Source organism: Neomonachus schauinslandi, chromosome X (genome assembly GCF_002201575.2).
Source record: "Neomonachus schauinslandi chromosome X, ASM220157v2, whole genome shotgun sequence".
NCBI lineage: Eukaryota > Metazoa > Chordata > Mammalia > Carnivora > Phocidae > Neomonachus > Neomonachus schauinslandi.
In genome coordinates, this window is record NC_058419.1 from 4773048 (window position 1) to 4787336 (window position 14289).

At 46.3% G+C, this 14289-nt stretch overlaps 1 protein-coding gene across 3 annotated transcripts in view; it reads left to right on the forward strand.

The window, feature by feature from the left end:
• ZNF185 (zinc finger protein 185 with LIM domain) overlaps window positions 1-13411 on the forward strand; it is a 63228-nt gene extending 49817 nt beyond the window's left edge. For all 3 annotated transcript variants that reach the window (XM_044911575.1, XM_044911577.1, XM_044911576.1), the window contains exons 14-20: window positions 1411-1608; window positions 4326-4436; window positions 5508-5588; window positions 7493-7564; window positions 9191-9293; window positions 10096-10194; window positions 11126-13411. In XM_044911575.1, coding sequence (XP_044767510.1) covers window positions 1411-1608; window positions 4326-4436; window positions 5508-5588; window positions 7493-7564; window positions 9191-9293; window positions 10096-10194 — 664 coding nt within the window. In that variant the 3' untranslated portion in view covers window positions 11126-13411. The remainder of the gene's footprint in view (window positions 1-1410; window positions 1609-4325; window positions 4437-5507; window positions 5589-7492; window positions 7565-9190; window positions 9294-10095; window positions 10195-11125) is intronic.
• Window positions 13412-14289: the final 878 nt, after the last annotated feature.

A 14289-nucleotide genomic window follows, 5' to 3' on the forward strand; every position in this document is an offset into this window, starting at 1 on the left:
CACAAGAGTGAGTGTAGACAGTTCTTTCATAATGTTTGGCTGTTGTGGGGGAGGAAACTGAGGTTGAGAAGGGCCTTTTTGTTTGTTTGTTTGGGACGTTGAAGTAATGAACTCTTGCTCTGCTTCCACCCCAGTTCCATCTCCACTTAGTGATGGAAGTGTAGAGCTGGCTATATGGTCAGACTGAACCCCGGGAGGGAACTGAAGTTCTATCTTGATTGCCATTTTTTTTTAAAGATTTTATTTGACAGACAGAGAGAGAGAGAACACAAGGAGGGGGAGTGGTAGGCAGAGGGAGAAGGAGAAGCAGACTCCTTGCTGAGCAAGGAGCCTGACACGGGGCTTGATCCCAGGACCCTGGGATCATGATCTGAGCAGAAGGCAGATGCTTAACCCACTGAGCCACCCAGGCACCCTTTGATTGCTATTTATGAGCTGCAAAGGGACCCTCACCCCAGATTGTTCATCTGTAAAAAGGGGATGAAAATGCGATTGCCTCATAATAATAGCTGTGATTACTTAGCAATAAAGGACAAATACTCCTAACTGTGAAAATAAAGCTGCCACAACAATACGTATGTGCCTGCTTGTGCGTGTGCTGAGCTCCTACACATTTCAGCACGTGTGCATCCGCGTGTACCGCCATTTCCTGCAGCCAGGAGCTCCAACCACAGTGCAGCTGGGAAATGTGACCATCAATAAGGAAAATGGCTGCCTTGGGCAAGATGGATCTTGGCATGGTTTAAGCTGCAGTCTTGTCCCGCACTATCCACCAGATGGCGCGCGAGGATCACAAATGGGCTGAGCCACACATTTCTGGTCTGGCTGGGAGTCTTTGGGGGTTGGTGACCCACTGTGGGGTCACCAGCCTCTTTGAAAATTAGTGAGCATAATGGTACTGTTTCCCTTTTGTCACCCTCACCCAGCCCGCCAGGGGAGCCTAGGGGAGAAGCTCCTTCTGAGAGAGCTGGGCCCCTGTGGGGCTGCCTGTGTTCTTAAATCTTCCGAGCACCAGGGCCTGGGGAGAAAACCAGATGGCTTGAGGCTTTTTAGGCAGGACAGACAGACTGGGACTGAGAAGGCTTGGAGAAAAGAAAGATGGCAGTGGGAGGACGGGGACAGGAATGCCACTGTTTGTTTCCAGCTAGAAGACTGTCTTTTAAAACCTCTTTGAAGTCATCATGTGTTCTCAGAGTCTTTGTCAAGTGGGAAAGGAGCAGTGGTACTGGGATTCTCCCAAAGACGAGAAAGACTGGTCTCCGTGTGGTGGGGGCCATGCTAGGCTCTTCTCTTCCCTATCTTCTGGAAGAGGAGCCCACTATGGCCACAGGAGGTAACATCAGCAAGCAGTGGGTAAAGAAGGACTGGTCCCAAAGCACTTGCTCCATAAGGATATTTATTCTTCCTCAGCACCTTGGCTGGTTCTGAAGAGAAGAATGTGGCTGCCAAGGTGGGAGAGACCTGGCAGGAGAAGCCCACAGCCCTGAGAGGGGGCCAGGGAGACCCAGCTGTACCCTCCCAGCAGCCTGCAGCTCCCAGGACCCCAGAGCCACAGAGCAGCCCCAGAAGACCTGAGCAGCTTGTGGAACTGGACAGCCAGGCCACCAGGTAAGGGTTATGCTGTGCTGGGCCCCTGCTACAGCCCAGGTTTTTTTGATGGGCCACCATGCAGAACAAACCGTAACATGTTAGGCAAATCTGTTACTCTCTGCAGCTGTGAGTGGCTAGGAGGTAGTGGGAAGGTGACCAGCAATGAATGCCCCAGGGGTAGGTCTTCATGGGCTTCAGTTTGGAGCTATAGCATCCAGTCTGTTAGACCAAGCCTGGAACAGAGAAAGTGCACAGAGTATCATATTTTCTGGCAGCCCTTTGGAGCATGAAAACCTGGGTCAGGAGAGGATATGGAATGCCTTTGCCATTAACGGAGATGGAAGGTCTCTGAGGAAGGTGTGTCCTGGTGTGGATGGGAGCTCCCCAGAGATAAATGATGTTGGATGAACTCTTCCACTGCCACCACTGCCAGCCAGGGTGGCCTTGCATGGCAACATTTGGGTGGTCCCTTTGCTCTCTGGAGATCTTTCCCCAAGGTGGCCATGAGTTTAGAAATAACCAAGAGCTATGGGCCTAGAGACAGTATATAAGTATCTCCTGTGAGCCAGTTGTAGGTAGCAGCCACATACACATTGAACAAGAAGGCAAGGGAGCACATGGTGCACCAACGAATAAACACTATAGCAATAATACCATAATGATAACCACTAGCATTTGCTGTGTACTAAAAATGAATTAGAAATTGTTCTTGTGCTTTGTGTGTACTCACTTGATTCTCACACCAACCATATGGGGGGGTACTATTATTATCTCAGATCTACAGAACAGAAATGGAAGCAGAGGAAGGTTGAACAGCTTGCCAATAGTCATTCAGCCAGGTAGTGGCCTAACAGGGATTAGAAAGCAGAGTCCAGAGCATGTACTACTTATCACTGTGCTGTATCTGTTGCCTCTCCATTTGTGATAAGCCCAGAAAAGAAGGAAACTGGGTCCTCTAATGGAGAGAGGCCGGGACAGGGGGTATTGTAGCTAGGATGGTCAGGGAAAGCTTTTCTGCGAAGAAGGGGACAGTGCAGTTGAAACCTGAAGCACAAGGAGCCGCCAGACTGGAAGAGAACCTGGGAAGACACAAGTGGGCAGCATGTACAAAGACCAAGATGGGAGAGGGAGTTGAGGAGAAGAGATTGAAAGAAGGGCTCTGTGGTTGAAGGGTAGGAAGTGAGGTGAGGAGGGGGAAGGAGACCAGGTGGGCAGGGCCAGGGCTGGATCTTGTAGACTAGAAGGAGTAGGCTATGGGAGGGAGATGGGATGTTACCTGACCAGGGACAGGAGCCCTCCTGGTGGAGGTCTGTCATTGCTCACGTTGCAGTCCTAGAAGGATCCCCATGGGATATTTTCTTACCTTGGCCCCTCAGTTCTACTGTCCCTTCAACTCTTGTGCTGGGTGTGGACCAGAATGCCAGACACTTGCTAGTTGTTCCTTCCTCTTGCAGTCATTTTCTTCTCACTCTCTGGCTTTGTATTTTATCCCCTATCATCTGTCTTTCCAGGTTCCCGTGGGGCCTCCCCTCCCAGCTAGTCCATCTCCTCCAGTTTCCATGGTTCATTCCTATATCATAAGGTGCCATAGGAATAGGCACAGGATGACTGGGCACATGGAAACAGGGTACTTCACCCAGCCTCGGGTTGAGAGAGCAGGTACTCCAGAAGGGCTTCCCAGAGGAGAAGGTGGTGTTATGTGCAAAGATATGAGAAAGTCAGTCAGTATGCCTAGAGATTCAGGTATATATGACAAAGTTTGAGAAGATGAGACTGGGGAGCTAGGCAAATGCAAGATCATGATTGTTTTCCCCCCTCCCCACTCTTAAACTAGTTGTGTTCTTGGGCACTGGATTCTCTAGCAAGGGAGGGATGCCCCAGAGACCGGGCCAGGTGGAAGCAGCCACATTCAGAGGTTGGTCTGAGCAGCAACATGTTGGAAAGAAGCCAAATTCAGCCCAGGACAGTATGTGCCCATAGAGCTGTCCCAAGGCCACTGGAGAGTAGGTATATGTAAAGTGGATGGCACACAATGGGGGGGGGCAGTGGTGGTGCCCAACAGCATGCCCTGACCTACAGCGGGCAGAGTGAGAGCAAGTAAGGGCCTGGTCAGAGAAAAAACTTGTGAGCCAGCTAGGAGGTCAGATTCCAGGCCAACAGCTGTGTGTGCAGCCAAGTGGTGGATATTCAGAAAAACCGTCATACGTGTCAGTTTCTTGCCTCTGCTCATGTCAAATGCCTTCCAAAACGAGGTGCATCCAAGTCTCCTCTTTGGTGCTGCCTAAATTTATTTGTTCCTCTCTCCCTTGGTGTTCTTTTCTCCAGAGAGTTCTCTGGAGGATGAGGGGATAGAGTTGATCCTAGGAAGGGGCTGTCCCATCCAGCAAGGAGGTGAGCTAGACTGTGTCTGTCAAGGCCCTGGTAGCCCCCATGCTCTTCTCAGACCAAGTGAGTCACAGGCCAAGGCCTTTGGCTGTAGTGGGGAAGGATACTCTAAAATTCAAGTCTTACCACTGACTCACAGTGTTACCTGGTCACTTCACCTGGGTTTTCTTATCTGTAAAGTAAGTGGTTCCACTCACTGATCTCAAGAACCTTGTAAAACACAAGCTCAGTGATCTGCATGGGTTGTTTAAAAACATTGGCACATTTTTAAACTTTCCAAACCCTGTTTGATGCTGGAAGATGTCAGCTCTCAATGTTTACACACTCACCCCTCCATTTACTTCCTTCAGAGTGAGAAACCCCTCGAGTTGTATGGTCACTGTTACCGTCGCTGCCTCTACTGAGCAGCCTCATGTTTACATCCCAGCCTCCCCAAGTGAATTGGACTCCAGTTCAATCAGGTAAGAAGAGACAACCTGGGAAGTGTTCTCTGGGCTATATCCTCCCTAGAGCTAAAGGACTTAATTTTTATCCCATGTCACTTCCCTGATGTTAGCTCTAGTACCACCCCCAACTCCCAGCATCCCATTGGTCAACGGGCCACATAGTGTAGCCCAAATCTCCCCAACATAAAGTCCTGTTCGTATGCCTGGACAGTCTTATCATATCCCCAGTGAGAAGCTGAGGTGGCACTTCCTGGTACTCTGCCATCTGTAATACCCTGCTAATAATATCTTTTGAGGAACATGTGTGGGAAGGCCAGAGAAAGCCCACTGAGGCCAGGGCCCATGTCTGTCTCTCTCCCATTACTCATTGTAGGGGAGGTGCACACCCACTGCTTCACCTGCACTCCTGGCCTCACCTGCATATTAGCTATTGCAGGGAGGCTGAGGAGGTGGAGGGGGGGCAGGGAAATCAGAGGGCCCTCTGATAACATCAAGCCAGGTTGATAAAGGCCAAATTCAGGGTCATGGTGAGCCCAACATGAGGCAGACTTCCAGTGTTGCCAGGGACCTATCTAGGACTGAGAAGGGAGAGATTAGATTGTTGGTGGAGATTCACACAGAGTGGCAAGGACCAACAGTCTGTGTCTGCAGCTTGGAGGCTATCCTGGGCCAGATAAAAGGGAAAGAAAATGCAGTCAGAGAGGATGGAAAGTTCACTGTACTGGAGTCTGGGGAGGTGGGGGACAAGCCTCCCATAGCGTAGAGATCTGCGTGAAGAAGGAAAGCATATTGACATTGGCTCCAGGGAGCCTTTTTCTAGGGTTCTCAAATCTGCACATAGCAGGCTTCAATTTCAGCCCAGTCCACGGTGTGCTCAGTGGGCAGCAGCTCCTGTTTGCCATTTTCCTTGCCTGGTGGTAGCTAGAGCCCATCAGCACTTCTACTCCCGGGATTTACCATGAGTTCCTTTACTTCCTTCAAACCATGTGGGAACCCTCCTAGCCCTGGACCCCTCCTTTGGGCCAGGCCCAGTCCCCTGGAATCTTTCAGTATACCTCTTTCTGTTCTACTGTGCTCCTTCTACAGCAAAGGGATTCTCTTTGTGAAGGAATACATGAATGCTAGTGAGGTATCCTCCGGGAAGCCAGTGTCTTCATGCTACAGCAGGTAAGAGCACGTCCCAGATCCTTCCATGATCCTGAATCTCCAGTACCTCATCTGGGGCTTGGCCCAGAGTTGTTTCTGTATAATCATTTATTGAATGGGTGAATGATGTAATTGCCCACAGACATGATTTATGAATTTCAAGCTGTTCTACCTAAGTCAGTGCTTTTGTGTTCCCCCTCTATTAATTCATCCGACACCCCACTTCCAGTGCCATCCCCTCCTGCCTAGCTTTGTTTGTTGGTGGACAAGCTTTCTTTAGTAAAATTCTGAGAGCATTGCTCTTTACAGAGCTGACAAGGCCCTTAGGGACTTTTTACCTAGTTAATTCAATCATGTTTCAGAGCACAGGGCTCCTCTCTTTTCAGCATGCCAGGGTGCCTCATGTTTGACTGCACACATTGAACACACGTTTGACTGCAGATCCTGATATATGCGTAACTTTTCAGTCATCATCTCTTCATCTGGTTGCTTTGTGATGCCACGTGGAAAGATACCTTCATGCCACCTCAGTTAAAAAGTAATGCGCACCGAGACAGCATTCCTCTGGGAATATTTTTTTATGACACATCATCTCACCGCTAGGATGAGGATTTTAGTAACAGAGAGGAACACCCTGGCCTTACTTCAGGATTGGGCCTCTGGGGATTCTGAACCAGCTTTCACTGGTACTGTGGAATAATGACCATAGGTGTCAAGTTCAAGCCCCAGCTTGACCCCATGGGTTGGGTCATTTTTGATGTTCAGTCTTCCTGAGCCTTAGTTTCTTCATCTGTAATTCCTTAGGGTAGTTTTTGTCAATAACTTTATTGAGATACAACTCACATATCATAAAATTCACTCTTTAAAGTATATAATTCAGTGATGTTTAGTACATTCACCATGTTTGCAACCATCATCACCATCCAATTCCGGAACTTTTTCACCACCCCAAAAGGAAACCCCATACCCATTAGCAACCCCCCACACCACCAGCCATAGCCCCTGGGCACCACTGATCTATTTTCCGTCTCTATGGCTTTTTTTTTTTCAGGGAGCTGTCCTTGCCATCTAGCATTTGTGTCTATGAGTGTCACTTGATTGTACTCTATCTCCTGGTTTTTCTCCTCCCATTCCCACCACTCTGTTAAGTTTAATTCTTACACAGTCTGACAATTAAATGTATTTTAAAATTGAATTTTACATTCAGTTAAGATGTTATATCTTATGAAAAAAAGCGGTAGAGTTTCTTTATTGGAGGATTGTACAGTCTAGTGTGATTTCTCCTTTTGCTTTACCTTCCAGGAAGCTTAGAGATAAACTTAATGCTCAGAAAAAAAAACAGAACCTGGTCAGTAGCACTAACGTGTGTCCCATGGCTTGTAGATAGTCACATTTTCCTGGCAATAGGATTTTATTTTTTTAACCATTTGTATTCATCATCAAAAGTCATACTACTGAAAAATGCAGATACAAAAATTTAAAAAAAACTTCACCTCAATCCCCCCTGTAACTCAAGCACAGGTAATATGTTAGAATGTTTCCTTCTTTTATTTGTTCCCATTCCTAATGTCTGATTTCTGCTGTGTGGGCTCCTGGTGACTGTCACATTGTAACGCAGACACGTATGTGGGGAGAAAAGCCCTGATCCCATCCTACTGATCAGTGAATCTTATCTTCCTCAGCATGGCAGGTATTCTTTGCCCCCCATTGGAAGGGCTCTTCTCCAAGAGAATTATGCCTCTCTGGCATGAAGTTCAAAGCTTCCCCTGCCACTCAGCATAACAGATGATGGTGGGTCATGCAGAATCGTGTCTCAGCTTGTGGCCACAAGGTTAATAATATTAGCAAAGCATTTCCACTCATGACCGTGGTAGTCATCTTGCTTCCATCTTCTGCCCTCCTCTTCCCCATCGCACTCTCTGCAGTATTAGATGCACTGAGGACTCATGTGACATGGAGAAGAAAACTGCATGTGACAGCTCTTTGTACTCTAAGAGGTAAGTCTACTATCTTACCAGGGAGCTCTCAGGTCTACAGAGAAGAAACAGCTGAGGGACATTTCCACACAAAGTCCATTTGCTTTTGTCTTATGCTTGGCTGCTTCTGATCCACTTGCAGATCTGTCACACCACTACTTGGATGATGCTTCCCTTATTGGGATGTTACACTTGTGGCAACCTTTGAACCCAGCTAAGACCAGAAGGCAAACTCAAAGGGCTGCTAAGAAGGGAAATGGTGGTGGCTGAAAGCCCAGGGAGCTCATGTCAGCAGGAGAGGCCTTGGGATTAGAATGTAAATGATCACTTAATAAACCTGCACATATGACCAGAAAGGAAAAAAAAAACTAAACTACAAAAGAGAGTGGTGGATGGCAAGTTAAGAAAAGTGGGTTGCGATCATCAAGAAGCCAGAGAGAGCCATTCATTTGAATTGAATGAGGCTACCATTCAGCAGTTTCAAAAGCTGTCACTACATGACAGTGGTCACAGGATGGTCTTAATGATAAAGAAGTCCTATTTTAAAATTCTTGAAACAGAAGAGAAAGGAGTCTTAGAGATGGAGTTCACTCAGGTCACGGTGCAGGAAACAAGCCTGGAAAGAGTAAATAATATGTCTTATGTTACACAATGAGTTAGTGGCAGAGCCAGGACTAAACCCCGGGTCCCTGACTACTCCTAGGTCAGGGATGTTTCTACTGTATTATCTGACTAACTGTGAGCTGAAACTGGTGATGGTAAAATACATGGGGGAGGGGGGAACAGGGCTTTGATGAAGGCAGGAGTCTTTAGCAACACTGTCAAGAGACTGAGCCCTGGGCCATCAGCATGATGGAGGGACCAAACCTGAGATGCTCACAGTAATTCTGAGCCCTTGAAGGGAGGAGACTATGTGGCTTCAGGTTGGTAGCACCACCCCTAGCTCCTGTCAAAAGCATACTCAAATCTCTGGAAGAAAGCACTCACAATTTACACCTGAAGGATCAGGGCAGGCCGGCACTTTCAGCAGATTCTCTCTGAGGAGGAAAAGCAGGGATGACTCTCAGGAACAAAGGCAGGGATCCTCAAAGTGGGGAGATACTCAGCCTAGAAGTTAGAATCTAGAACTTCAACATGAGGTCCCAGCAGGCTCTACAGCCATACTGTCTTTGTGATGGTCCTTGGGGTGTAGGGTCTGAGAGGCAAGGTTTACTGGTCCCAGGCATGAAGAGAAGGGTCATCAAGACAGGGGGCCAGGTAGGGCATGCAAGGGTATGTCTCCTGTAGAAGAAGACATGGGTCTTCCTGTTCTAGAGGGGGGTAGTACCCCCAATATGCTAGACAAAGGGTCAGGGAGAGGCAAGCTGCCTGGAATAAGAATCATACCAGGAGGTCTATGGTCCTCATATGATTTGCAAGTAGGGTGAAGCTACATGACCAATTGCTGGAAATATCATGAGGGTCTACAGTGGGCTGAGACCCAGTCCAGCCCAGGGATATGCAACCAATTGCACACTACAGAAAAAGATGGCAGGCTGAGAATCTGGGCATCTAGGCCTGGCTGTGTCAAACCAGAAGGTCTGACTGCATCACATCAGTAGTCTGCATGTCAGCCTGACTGCCAAGTTCTTGTTTTTCATCTCACAGAACAAGTGGAAGGATCTGTACTTACTGCAACCAGGAGATCAGAGACTGTCCAAAGATTACTCTAGAGCATCTTGGCATCTGCTGCCATGACTACTGCTTTAAGGTAAGGAAGAACGGTGGTGCTGCTAACATGGTCCAGAGTTAGGGAGCCTCATGGATCAGAGTGTAAAGAAGGCTTGATCTCTGTGTGATTGTGCTCCATGTCAGAGGCTTGGCAGGACTGGGAGCTGAATGAGCAGAAGGCTTAGCCCAGGGCAGGCTTGGAAATCATTGGAGACCCAGACACCTGGGGACTCATGACTTCTCTTATTCAAGACTGTCTGCAGGAAGGCCTGCTGCAGATAGCTGGCCACTCTTGTCCTTTAGGTGTCCACTAGAGTGACAGGTATAAGAGTCATGAGGAAAGCAGAGCTACACTCCTGTAATAGCCTTCCCTTTTATTAGATTTTCATATCACCTTCTTTGGACCTTAAACATCACAACTAAAGTCCCACAGCCCTCCTCTAACAGCAATGACTTACTTTGTGTATGACCCCAGGTTGAATACCCTATGTGGACTACCTCACTATATCCTCATGGTAACCTGCCACTGTGCCTATTTTATATATGAAGAAGCCTCAGTAACTTGCCCAAGCTCACCCAGCTAATAAGTAATGGATTTAGGGCTCAAACCCAGGCCCATTTCTGAAACCTGGGCTCCTAACTACTATGTGATCATCCTACCTGGTAGTTTGTGTGAGTTTTTTTGTTTGAGGTTTGTCTCGGTTTTCTAACCCTTCTTTATTGTCTGCTTCAAAGTCCAGGATGTGCCATCAGCTCAGTGTCTGCTCAGGTGCACCCTCCACACTCCACCCATTTATGTTGCTTCATTTGCATGTTGACCTCTAGCTTGCTTTCTCTTTCAGTGTGGGATTTGCAGTAAACCAATGGGTGAGCTCCTGGATCAGATCTTCATTCACCGTGACACCATCCATTGTGGGAAATGCTATGAGAAGCTCTTCTAGGTGGGTGCCAAGTAGCCAGGAAACTTATTAGGGAGAAGAAATGTGCCCTGGTCTCCCCCTGAGTCTCAACCCAGGATACTGTTATCTCTCTTAAACTTTATGTTTAGGGAAGCCCTATGAGACTTTGAAGTTTTAGGTAGCACAGATAAAGACCCTCCCCCACAGACACTTCTAAGTTGCAGGGGTCATGGTCTCTTCCTGTCAAGAAACACCTTCCATGTACCACCTCAGGTGAGCCCTCCAGCTGTCTTGGGATGCTGGCCAGGCCTGTGTTGTTAGCCTCATTTGAGGACAAGCAAATAAAGACCTAAAAAGGAAAAGGGCCTGGGGAAACACCTAGCTAGTGGATGACAGAATCAGGATCTAACCCAGGACTTTGAATTCAAATCCAGGGCTCTTTGCTTGTATAGCATCAGATCAGGACTCAAAACCAAGGTGTTCAATAAAACAAGCAACAGGTGGGGGGCCAGTAGCAGGTAAAGGCCAGGATAAGGGGGCATGTGTGGGAGGGGATGGTGCCATCCTGGGGCTGGCCTGACCAGGAAGGGCTACTTGGGCACCTTTGGACTGCATTTTCAATACTGCTTGAAGACAGTTTTGCATGCTAAACACCAGCAGAATTGACCCCAGTGTCTGAACTGCATGGGGCCTGGTGCCCACAGGACACTGCCTTTCCAGATCTTGGCAGCCCCTCCTCCTTAGCACCTCCTCAGCTAGAAGCACAGAGCAGAATATCTACCTTGAAGGCAATGGGAATGGGTAGCAATCAGGTTCTCCACCAGCTACAAGCCTGTTCTGCCTTCTCTCTAGAAGACACATTAATCTGGACTATTACTCCTAATGCCTGGAAACATCAACCCCAAGAACCTCTGACTAATTGTTGGATTGGATGTGTATTTCCAGTCTCATAGCTACTACTATTTTCTTTTAGTTCTTCCAGGCTGAGAAGAAGATGATGACTCCTGGACAAGTTTGGCTGTCCCCAGTTGCCCCAAGTTGCTGGCTTCTCTTCCCTTACTTCATCCCTCCCCATTTGATTTCTTCATGCTTTTTGCCCCTCTCAAGCTGAACTGCTTACATCCAGTAGAGTATCTTAATGATGCTATGATAATTACTTGTGTTTGTAGCTTTTTATAACTTAGAAAGCACTTTATGTCCATGATCTTATTTCAGGCTCAAGAAAAAAGGATTGAACAAGAATTTAATCTTAGCTTTCCTAAGACAGGTTGGCCTCCTGATGAGTTTAGGTGGCCTGGTACAATAAGCAGGAGCATGGGTTTCAGTGTGTCTTGACTTTTGGGACAGAGAGCAAACCCACATTCTAAGTGTACCTTTGGGACTTGAAAGCGGGAGATGCCCTAAAGCTTCTGAGGAGCCAGGTTGAAGACTTGATGATGTCTGGTGGGTAAATTGCAGACATTGAATGCTAGGGATTGGCATAGGCTAATATTTGGATTGTATTTTAACTTTCCATACACGTTTAAAAGCAGTTAGTTGCTTTTGATTGAATTATATAGCAGATTTTAATTGTCTTCTCTTTCCCACTTTTCACTATAATTGAGGTGTTTTTTTTTTTTTTTTTCCCTGCAGGCATGTGGGCATGTATTAGAAAGTCACACAGTTAAGTTTAAATTCTATAGGATGTGATTCTTAGGAGGCCACCGACCAAAGAAACATCTGTGTCTGCATTTTGATAGTTGATTAATACCTTTGCCCTCAATTCCCAATAGTTACAGGAAAATCTTCTAAAGTGGGTTTTAGGGTGTATAGACTCCAGCAGGATTAAAAGGGGAGAAAAGCAGTTAACATTTCTCAAGGCCTTACTACGTATCAGGCATTATCACAAAGTGATGGCATTAATTCCTATACCAGTCCTATGCAGAGGGTATTCTTGTCCCCAGTTTACAGATGAAGATCTTGAGGCTCAGAAGGTGGTCATTGCATTATGTGGAATCATTGCTCTCTCTCTCCAGAACCCGTGTTCTCTTCAGTAACAGTAACCACAATACCAAGCACTGTGCGGAGGTTACCTCATTTTACCAGGTAACACTGCCTTCCTCAGGCCTCCCCTGAGGCATACTCTTCTTACAAAGAGATGAAAGTATTAAATCATGCTTCTCCTCTGGGCATCCTAGGTCTCCCTATAAAGTACCACAAATGCCAACTGACCGCCTTCCCTCTCCTCCCCTTTCCATGAAAACAATTCTGAACTAAGATGCTCTTCTGAACTCAGATTTCTCTGCTGGGTAGAGATTTGACTCACAGACCTTCCCAAAGAAGAGCTTGTCAACCCAGGGAAACCCCAGGAGGCTAGCTGATCTGAGTCCAGGGCCTTCAGTAACTTATTTTTCGCTACAGACTGTCCCAAGATAGCAGCAACTACTGGGGTCCCAAGTACCTGGAACACAGAAACCTGTTGGCTGTCTAAACAGATTGCAGGCCCATCCATGCAGTCAGCTGATACTCTGCTCAGGTTCGACTAAGCTCCTCTGTCTTTGGGACCAGCATCACTGTGTAAGGTCCTTGAGAGAAAGAACAACCTGAGAGTTTTTCTGATGAAAAAATGAGGGTCTCTTCTCTTGATTTAATTAGAAAATGTCTCCATCTCTCTCCAGTTTGTGAGTCCTATGCACACTGGGTGGTGGATTTGTCTTCCCACCAAATGATCAGAGAGGAACACTCCATTTATTTGCATAGATGTGCATTAGATTTGCTCTGGAGGGGAAAAGTGGTAAAATATGTCATGTACCAACACTAAATGTGAGCTGGTATTCCTCAAGTATAGCCCACAGCATGGAACTCAGCACATGGGAGGCACGGATACATAGGTATCAATATCTGCTGAATAAATGAGTAAAAGGGAAAAAAAGGCTGCTCCTTAGTGTGGGAGGTACCAACCCTGAATCAGTATAGGCCCAGTTGATGGAGTACAGGATAAAGAGGTCCAAGATAGGCTGACTTCTCCACCTTTAAGATACACTCTGCCTTTAAAGGGGTTTTAGAATCAATATGCAAGAAATTGATAGAAAGCTTGTAAGATCAGTATTGATTTCTATTCAGAACAGCCTCTTTCATGTCTAAAAAGGCACAGAATTCTGCAGACTTAAGAGAGGTGGTTGCATTATACTTTTGCTTCTTTTTAATTGTCTAGTTTTTAAATCACATTTGCTTAATCCAGATTAATGTACACAATTATAATAAATGTTGAAGTATTAGATGTGTCAATGTTGTCAATGTTAAGGTTTCCTTTTTTTAAGTGTAATAACGTGGTGTATTTGCCTGTGTAATTTATTTTCTCCTATTACCTGAAGCCACTCTTTTTTTTTTAAAGATTTTATTTATTTATTTATTTATTTATTTATTTATTTATTTATTTATTTATTTATTTATTTAAAGAAAGAGAGAGTGATCAAGAGAGACAGCACAAGCTGGTGAGGAGGAGGCAGAGGGAGAAGGAAACTCCCCTCTGAGCAGGGAGCCCGATGTGGGGCTCCATCCCAGGACCCTTGGGATCATGACCTGAGCTGAAGGCAGTTGCTTAACTGACTGAGCCACCCAGGTGCCCCTAAAGCCATTATTTACAAAAGCAAATAAATACTTTAAGAAGTATCAAATAAAAAGAGAAGAAAATAGCAGAATCTAGAAATCATGCATGCAAGGAAGTGTGGAATTCTAGACCAGTCAGGTCTTAATAAAGAATATTTTATTCTTTTGGGTCCATCCTCCTCTTCATTATCATTGCAGACAGATGGCCATCTAGTCTTTATCACACACTTGCAATGACCAGCTCAGTCCCGTACAAGCTCATTCTGTCTGTGGACAGGTCCAGTTTCAGAAAATGCATTCTTCAGTTGAGTTAGAATCTGTTTCCCTTTAACTATTGCCCACTGGTAATCTATCATCCCTCTCCTATATGCCAACCCCTAAATTAGATGACGATGCTTATTGGGTTCTCCCTTCATCAACTCTTCTCCCATTTAAACACCCCTGACCCCATCAACTCTTCTTTGACAGTAATTCTAAATATATGTATCTCTCAAACCCCTCTCAAAGGTGCTCCCACAGACACACATCCAAACCCATTCCTCCAGATGT